The following is a 9,202-nucleotide window of genomic DNA, read 5'->3' as shown; positions in this document are numbered from 1 at the left end:
TATGCCTATTATCATTGTCTTTTTGGGGAAGGAGGATTTGATTTTGTTTTTGAAATGTGCACTCAATAATTATTTTACGGCGAAAGTGGTAACAATAGGAAATATAGATCACGCCAATTTATAGAGTTTTGTTGCAAAAATTATGCTTTGATACTATCACAAGGAAACCTCTAAAACTATTATTGATTTTATAAAAATTTTATGTCACATATCATAATTATTATGCATCTTCAAAATGAAAAATTTGTTATATTGATATTGGTTAGGATACTTGAGAATATATATATATATATATATATATATATATATATATATATATATTGTATAACCAGGATTTCCATCGTCGGACACAATGACTAATCTCCTCGCTGGATTGTAAGCACCTCTTTTAGGTGAGACAGTTGATATGGAGATTTAAGGCAGCTCTTACCCAAAGCCAAAGATCCAACTCTTAACCTTTGTCTTTGATGGCAATTTTGACTATCGTTTTTATCATTTAACATTCCAAAACTATTATTTTTGCCAATTTTAGTTCTTCTCATCACTTTTTATATATTTAAGAAGGACATTTTTGTCTTTTCATAGTTTTCTTTTGTTATTTTGTGATTTCAACTAGTTTAATTGGTTTAACACGATAATATATGATTTTTAGTAAACATATTTTTCAATCGATTTTTAATAAAGTCCTAAACCAACTAAACCAATTAAACCGAAGAAATAACAAAAGAAAAATTTGAATAGACGAAAATGTCATTACTACAAATAAAAAAAGTGAGAAGAAAGACTAAAAGTGTCAAAAACAATAGTCTATAATCTTAAATGACAAATACGATAGTTTGAGACTAAATTTAAAATTGCTCCAAAAAACAAGAGATGTGTAATGAAATTAACTCTTAAATAAATTATGAATTATGAAATACTCCGCACTAATTTAAAAAATTTAAAAATAAGGCATAGTACACATTCCGCCTCAGTCAACTTCCTCCGTTGCACACCCAAATTTTGGACAATTTTACCGCCACCGTATATGGATTCTCTTCCGCCACTTCCACCGGGATTCCGTTGCCACCAAATGCTTCTTTCGAACATTAACATCACGAATTTCCGCCATGCATTCTTCTACACTGCGATTATCTGCCTTTAGTTCCAACATATAAAAAGCATTCACACATTGCGCAGGTGTTAAAATTCACGAGTCCCTTTGGTGGAGATTTCGACACTGATCTGCGTCGATGGGAAATCCGTCTGGTATGTATTTGTTGTTTGAAGTTATAGATTTTATAGTCGGTTTGAATGATAGATTCACTGTTTATTTGTTATATATCACACTTGTTTACAGCCTTGGAGAACACAGGCTATGCATCTTGCAGACAGATAGACGATATTGGATTTCCACTGCGTGGTGCAATAAAATTATAGAAATTTGAACTTTTATTATACCTAAATGTTGGCTGCAGCAGATTTTTTGGACGCAATGACAAAAGGAAAATATGAAAGTAAGTTTCTGATTATCTGCAAGAATCCTCCCTCCTTCCTTTGACGAGGGCTTCTTCTTTCCAATTTGGACTCACTAACCCTTTCACCATGCAATATACTCCTGAATTCTCCATGTTCACCCTCTCCATCGGGTTCCTCATCCTCTCATTCATGCTCCTCCCTTTCCGTCCCTTTCTATTTCTTCATCATCCAGAGAGCACTCAGAATCAAACCCTGTTGCTCTCTACATCAGAAGCACAATTTGGGCCAGACACAACAGAGGGTTTCTACTACAACCAGTTGTTGGTCCAAAAGCAACAATCTTCACCAAGAAATTATATCATTCGGTTCACTAGATATTTGAAATCTGAATATCACCGGACGTATCTGCAAGACAATGTGAAATTGGTAGGTTGGGAATGGATAGAAAGGAAAAATCATGCATCTCAGTTTCCAATAGACTTTGCACTGGTGGCAATTGAAGAATCAATGACAGAACTTTTAATTGAGAAGTTCACAAATTTGAAGCTTGTGAAAGATGTATCATTAGATTTGAGCTATCAAAGAGGAGTTCTTGGCAAGAAGAATGACAGGGTTGGGTCATTTTTTGATGGGAAGAAGAGACCAGGCAAGATTTTCACTGCAATGTCTTTCTCTGTAGGAGAGAGAAATAGTGTGTCAAACACAAGTAACATGAAAATTAGCTGGAATAGGGAGCTTTTGATGCAGGCAAGTTGGTTATGTGTTTTCGACTTATTTATTTTTCTCTATCTTGAAAGATGAGATGTTAAATAAAAAATGTTCCTTTTGCAGAAGTCTCAAGTTACCTCCCTGTTTAGTGCAGAAGCACTTTGGTCAAAAGGATATACTGGTGCTAAAGTAAAAATGGCTATATTTGATACAGGCATTAGATCTGATCATCCACATTTTCGTAATATCAAGGTACTATATCTTTTCTGGAGAAATGGTATTAAAGGATGCTTTACTTAATATTCATGTAGTTCATGTCTAAACATGCCGCCGGTCATATTTAGCTTCTCTTATAATATTCATTTGGGGTTATTTATTTATTGATTTGATTACACAGGAGCGGACAAATTGGACCGATGAAGATACACTTAATGACAATCTAGGACATGGGACATTTGTAGCAGGAGTGATAGCTGGACAAGATTCAGAGTGTCTTGGTTTTGCCCCAGACACTGAGATATATGCTTTTCGAGTTTTTACTGATGCACAGGTAATGGAGAGGATCTAATCCCACTAACTATTTGTTTAGGAAGCTAATTTTACATATTTACCCCAATTTTGTTTTGATTTTTTTTAAAAAAAATCCTTTGTTCTTTATTATTCTCCTCCATTTATGGGGTATTACTTTCTCTCCCCACTTCACCTCCATTATGTTCATTTTCTGGGTAACTATATGCAACATTGTACTGGACATAGGTTAATCTTGAGTTCTTGACAATGTAATTGGCTAAAATATCAACTTGGCCCCTATGTTATGCCTGTTTGGTTAATTTTGCCATATCTTTTATTTATTTATTTATTCCTGTCAAGATTGCAATAACTCTAGACAATTGCTGTCAATTTAATCCATCTGTTAGCTTCTGTTAATAATCTATCCAAATTACCCATTTTGACCTGACTTGTTCTATATCATCGCTTTACCCAGCTATATGGGGGGAAAAAAGAAATATAAAACCAAAATGGGTGTTTCTTCTTCATGATTCATGAGGATTAGAGATCTGTTCTCAAGCCCCTTTTAACTCCATCTTTATCTGTGTTTTCCTTAAACCCTCTTTCTCAATCTCATTTTGTCATCTATTTTTTAATTTCTACTTCTTTACCTTGATTTTGGTGACCCTGTCTTTTTCTTCAATAATTGGACATTGATTCTCCTTCCAAACTTAAATTTGGGGTCTACTCAAAAGTCTCAAACCCTTGGCCTGCAATTTCTCAACCTCTGCAAGAAGAATGATTCACCCTCTTCAAAAAGAATTGTATTTTGCTTATTATTACAGCTTTGAAAAAAGTGGTACTCCATATTTTGTGTATTATTGTCTCTATGGCCATTTTTGCCTTGTAATTTCTTTCTTTTGGATTCATTTTTTTTTTTCTCCTTGTCATATTCTTTTGTAAAAATTTACTTACAGTTGATATAATAGGGGAATGCAATAAGACTTTATCAATTTATTTCCATAACTTCTTAATTTGGTGGTTTAGCCAACTATCCAGAAAATAACATGTATATGTGAACACAAAGTTTGTCATTTCAAAATACATTCTTTTCCCTCTGAGATTGTATAATTTGTTCAAGTTTTACTGGTGATTTTTGGGAGTGACAGCAAGATTTTTTTGACTCTGGTGACAGTAAAGGTTTAAGCAGAAACAGTAGAGTTATTTTATTATAATTTTTAGTTTTCAAGCATGTGTCTGGGTCAAAGATGGACTAAAGTGACAACAATTGACTGAAGTTATTGTAATCTTGACAAGGGAGGTATTGTAATCTTGACAAGGGAAAAAATTGGGCAAAAGTGGCTGAATGACCACAAAATAGGGGTCCAATTGATATTTTAGCCCATAGTAATCCCTAAAAGGAATTTTATTGCAATCTTATGCCGGTGACTTTTGTGATTGTGTGTGTTAGGTGTGACTTTTTTGCTGCATAGGGCATAGAGAAAGCCTAGTATGAGTGTGTAGAGTGATGAAGACAAATGTCTACAGTATAAATTTTAAGCCAAATGCTCTTGCATTTAAAAAAAAAAAAATCAAAATGGTTTTATTGTTTTCCTTATTTATGATCTGTAATCTAGCAACCATATGAGAAATTTGCCCTCAGTTCATTGCAGGTGTCATATACTTCATGGTTTCTTGATGCATTTAACTACGCAATTGCAACCAACATGGATGTGCTGAACTTGAGCATAGGTGGACCTGATTATATGGATCTTCCGTTTGTGGAGAAGGTGAGATTGTTCGGTTTTATTTTTCTAACAAGTTTTGCAATGACATTGGGGTCATTCATGAATCTTGACATTACATGTTGCTTTGTATTCATCATGCCTTCTTGTTTGATTATTATTATTATTTTTTTTTGTTTTTGTAAATTTCCATTATTAATTAGGATTTAAGTGTAAATGGAATTATTAATTGATGCATGGAAAATATAGTATAGTCCTGGTGTTGAATGCTAGTATTTTCTTGTCAGTGCATACCAAAATGGAAAAAAGAACACAGCAGGGATGATGAACATTCATTTATAGATTATCTACATCCTCTGCTAAGTTTGGGAGATAACAGCAAATAATATTATCATGGTTTCGGCAATTGGGAATGATGGGCCACTTTATGGGACTTTGAACAATCCAGCAGATCAAAGTGATGTTATTGGTGTTGGTGGCATTGATTACAATGATCATATAGCATCGTTTTCATCACGTGGAATGAGTACATGGGAGCTTCCTCATGGGTAGTGTATCTATGTTTCCTTTTCTCTTGTTTCTTTCTTTAATCTTTGGAGTTAAGTAACCTAAAGTGTAACTCAGTGTAAGACGCCCAATTTAATAATATTTAAAGTGATATGTGAGTTTACTTGGTGATTATCCATGTCCACCTTAGATGTCTAAGACATCAAGGGCTCATATTAATTAATTTCCCTTTCATCAGCCCTCTTGCTTATAATCCCACTCTGTGAAAGAGGAGGGGGAATGAAAGAGAAAAGTGTGGCGAAAGATAGATTTAGAACTGCAAATATTTGCCTTGCAGGTATGGCTGCATAAAGCCTGACATTGTTGCTTATGGACGGGAGATTATGGGATCCAAGATTAGCACAGGTTGCAAAAGCTTATCTGGTACTAGTGTTGCGAGTCCTGTAGTTGCTGGAATTGTATGCCTTCTTGTCAGTGTCATTCCTGAAAGCAAGCGAAAGGACATTCTAAATCCAGCCAGTGTGAAACAGGCACTGGTTGAGGGAGCTGTGAAGCTTTCCGGCCCTAATATGTATGAGCAGGGTGCAGGAAGGGTTAACTTGTGAGTTCTTGAACTTATCATGCAGTATGAAGATAATGCATTTTATTTCTTATTATTTAGATGTTAACTTGAATTCTGATGACAGATTGGAGTCTTATGAGATTTTAAAGAACTATGAACCTCGAGCAAGCATCTTTCCTGGTGTTCTTGATTATAGCGATTGTCCTTATTCATGGCCATTTTGTGTTCAACCGCTATATGCCGGTGCCATGCCAGTTATTTTTAATGCTACCATTTTAAATGGAATGGGTGTAATTGGTTATGTTGAAAGCCCACCAACATGGCATCCCTCAGATGAGGAGGGCAATCTCCTTAGTATACACTTCACTTATTCAGATGTTTTTTGGCCATGGGCGGGTTATCTTGCGCTGCACATACAAATCAAGGAAGAGGGAGCTAAATTTTCAGGAGATATTGTAGGCAATGTAACTGTTAAGGTCTATAGCCCTCCAGCTCCAGGAGAAAAAACTCGCCGGAGTACTACCTGTGTCCTTCAGTTGAAGCTGAAAGTGATTCCTACTCCACCGAGAGAAATGCGTATTTTATGGGATCAATTTCATAGTATCAAGTACCCACCTGGTTATATACCAAGAGACTCCTTAGATGTTAGGAATGACATTCTTGACTGGCATGGAGATCATCTTCATACAAATTTCCATATTATGTTTGACATGCTAAGAGATGCTGGATACTACGTTGAAACACTTGGATCCCCTCTTACATGCTTTGATGCACGCCAATATGGGACACTTCTCTTTGTGGATCTTGAGGATGAGTACTTTGCTGAAGAGATCAAGAAAATCAGAGATGATGTCATTAACTCTGGATTAAGTCTGGTTGTATTTGCAGACTGGTATAATGTTGACACAATGGTGAAGATGAGATTCTTTGATGATAACACACGGAGTTGGTGGACCCCTGTAACAGGAGGTGCAAATGTGCCTGCTTTGAATGATCTTTTGGCTCCATTTGGGATTGCATTTGGAGATAAAATTCTTAATGGTGATTTTGTCATCAACGGTGAGCAGACTCGATATGCATCAGGAACTGACATTGTGAAGTTTCCTAGAGGTGGATATCTGCACAGCTTCCCTTTCCTTGATAGTTCAGAGAGTGGGGCAACTCAAAGTGGTCTGTCATCTGGCATGACCAAGGTGAGCAGAAAATGCTTTTCTTATTTGTGCCCCCTTCCCGAACCTTTTTCCTTCGTATATTTTTCATGATCTTTTGGCCCCCTCCTGCTTACTTAAACTGGCTCATACAACACTGCACTGCTCAAAGTAATATTGTGTATGTTTCAATATATATATATGCATACATAATCAAACTATGTTTTCCTTTAAATGGGAATTTACTTTGAAGTCAATTATTAAATTTTAAAAGTGACACTTCAATTCATCCTAACCAAAGATTAGGTACTTTGGGCTACCTTAAAATGAAACATAGAAAGAAAAGAAAGATTAGGTTCTTTAGGATGTGCATGCAACATGTAATTTGATGCTCCTCAAATCAATAAATACCATTTTGTAACCTATTGATTGCTTTAGTTGCTATTTCTGATATAGCTTTGCAACATGTTTAAATTGATGCAGGCTGACACACCTATTCTCGGTCTTTTGGGGGTTGGTAGGGGCCGTATTGCAGTGTATGGAGACTCTAATTGTTTGGATAGCAGTCATATGGTTACCAATTGTTATGGGCTTTTGAAGAAAATACTAGATTTTACCAGCAAGAGTGTTAAAGATCCTGTACTTTTCTCTGATTCGGCTAGACAAGATAAGCCATTATATATAGACAAGAAGCAATTGCCTTCTCGAAGAACAGACGTGAATTTCTCTACCTATTATGCTGTTACCGGAAAGGAATTGATTTGCAGGCATGACTCTAGGTTCGAAGTATGGGAAACTAAAGGCTACAATTTACATGTCAGAGGAAGAAACCGCAGATTACCAGGGTACACAGTTATTGATTTGGGCACTGGCTTAAATTCTAGTGCAGAGAGCTCTTGGATGAAAATATCCAACAAAACTAAGAAGGATGTTGGTTATTCGCCAAGAAGCAAGGACCTCAGTGGAGATGATGTAAGAATTTCTTGATACTCATCTCACTCTTTAGGCGTTATTGTATTTTGAGAAAATGGCACTTCTGGTCCCTCAATCGTGACCAAAGTGTAGTTTTAGTCCTTCAAATTATTTGAAGTATAAATTTAATTAGTTATTGTCAAAATGGCAGATTTGGTCCCTCAAGGGACTAAATCCTCCACCAATATGCCACTTTGATAATAATTGAAGGACTAAATCTGCGTTGCAAATAATAACAGATGGATTAAATCTACACTCTGATCATAACTGAGGGACTAGAATTGTCATTTTCCCTTTTATTTATTTGCCATTGTTTAACACACATTGTTTAAGAAGCCTGTATTTAATTCCATTTGACTCCCTTGCAGGAAGATGTGCCAGTGCCTGTTGCTACTCATTGGCTTTTACCTGCAGTTGTTGCCATTATTGGTAAGTTGGAAAAGTTTTGAATTTTTGCAGAAAGTACAACTTGTTACCTTTTACCTGATTCATTGAATCAAATACTTCTAACTTGCCCCCACATTATCAGGGCTGTTACTTCTTTTGAGCCTTTGGCGCGTTCGACAAAAGCGTCATAGGCGGAGGAGAACCGGCTCAAGCTGCGTCATCAATCCATAGACATTCAAGTACCCGGTTTAACATTATTCTGTAATTCTGCGTGCTGAGCTCTTGTAATATCATGGGACTGGGCCGAGATTTTAGGTGCCACCCGTCGCCACAGGGTGAGTTTTGTATTACTCGCAGTAAAGATCTGAGAAATTTTCCCCATCTGATCTCTAGATGTAAATTACATGGTATTTGAGATGAATTACCTTTGAATAGAAAAATAGTCTGTTTTTCTGATGATTCTCTGTGTGCTTTTTTTTTTTTTTTTTTGGTTGATTTAATTATGGAATTTCAGCCAATGACTTGTGGGCTAGTGGCATGAAGTGGCTCTTTCGAATGAGAGGTCATGAGTTTGAATCCCGGTGAAGGCGATATTGACTTTTTGTGCTTCGATACTACGATTCTTGACACAAGCCTCAACAATGTATTATAAATAGTAAATATAAATATATAATACCATATATTGTTATTTTTGTGCCATCATAATATCATATTGGAATTTTAATCTTGAGAGCTCATGGCCTATTGGTTGAGATCTTGATTGCTAGGAGTTTGATTTTTGTTGAAGTAAAATTTTGTGAGGTATGTTAATGTGATTATTTGTGAATAATTTAATTTTAATTATTTAAGGGGTATAGTGATTATTTGTTGTGAGGTAGTGTCTTTGTAAACATGACAAACATTGACATATTATCAAACTAGAAAATCAAATCTGTTGCACACTAATATATTAATTGACTATAATAAATCATGAAATTCCCACTACAAGGGCTTAAATTTCATATCATATATTAGATTGTACACTATGTTAACCTTATGTAGAATGTATTCTTTAGTCCAATCAACGGTAGAGTAGTTAAAAAGGCCAAGTTTGTTGCTGCAATTTGCCTTTAATAAAATTAGGCCTATAACGGAAATTAAAAAATGTCCTTAGGTCATTTTATATGTTAACAGCTAAATTTAAATAACTAATTTTATCAAATATATTATTTTACAAATTGTTCATA

The 9,202-nt window shown here is 35.4% G+C and overlaps 1 protein-coding gene across 5 annotated transcripts; it reads left to right on the top strand.

Annotated features, from left to right (window-relative positions):
* The first annotated feature begins 973 nt into the window (after positions 1-973).
* LOC109162005 (subtilisin-like protease SBT6.1) lies at positions 974-8,518 on the top strand. 5 transcript variants are annotated; one of them, XM_019310632.1, is made up of 11 exons: positions 974-1,248; positions 1,461-2,205; positions 2,290-2,418; positions 2,564-2,716; positions 4,329-4,445; positions 4,764-4,948; positions 5,245-5,508; positions 5,594-6,662; positions 7,101-7,589; positions 7,958-8,018; positions 8,119-8,435. In XM_019310632.1, the coding sequence occupies exons 2-11, from the start codon at positions 1,585-1,587 to the stop codon at positions 8,205-8,207; spliced, it is 3,177 nt and encodes a 1,058-aa protein (XP_019166177.1). In that variant the 5' UTR covers positions 974-1,248; positions 1,461-1,584; the 3' UTR covers positions 8,208-8,435. The 5 variants fall into 5 exon arrangements, 3 of the variants coding, with proteins under 3 accessions (XP_019166177.1, XP_019166190.1, XP_019166204.1); XR_002050994.1 differs by lacking the exon at positions 974-1,248 and adding an exon at positions 8,491-8,518 and having other exon boundaries at positions 1,410-2,205; positions 8,119-8,311; XR_002050995.1 differs by lacking the exon at positions 974-1,248 and having other exon boundaries at positions 1,410-2,205; positions 7,105-7,589.
* The last annotated feature ends 684 nt before the right edge of the window (positions 8,519-9,202 follow it).

The sequence above is a fragment of the Ipomoea nil genome, unplaced genomic scaffold (genome assembly GCF_001879475.1).
Source record: "Ipomoea nil cultivar Tokyo-kokei standard unplaced genomic scaffold, Asagao_1.1 scaffold0302, whole genome shotgun sequence".
NCBI classification, from domain to species: Eukaryota; Viridiplantae; Streptophyta; class Magnoliopsida; order Solanales; family Convolvulaceae; genus Ipomoea; species Ipomoea nil.
Note: the sequence above shows the minus strand (reverse complement) of the source record. Positions and strands in the feature narration are given on the sequence as shown.

Bases quoted from the DNA above. Each gene is read 5' to 3' on its own strand.
- LOC109162005 (XM_019310632.1), top strand. From the start codon at position 1,585: ATGCAATATACTCCTGAATTCTCCATGTTCACCCTCTCCATCGGGTTC. The intron at 2,717-4,328 runs GTAATGGAGAGG...AGTTCATTGCAG, and splicing joins GAGTTTTTACTGATGCACAG to GTGTCATATACTTCATGGTT. The intron at 7,590-7,957 runs GTAAGAATTTCT...ACTCCCTTGCAG, and splicing joins AGGACCTCAGTGGAGATGAT to GAAGATGTGCCAGTGCCTGT.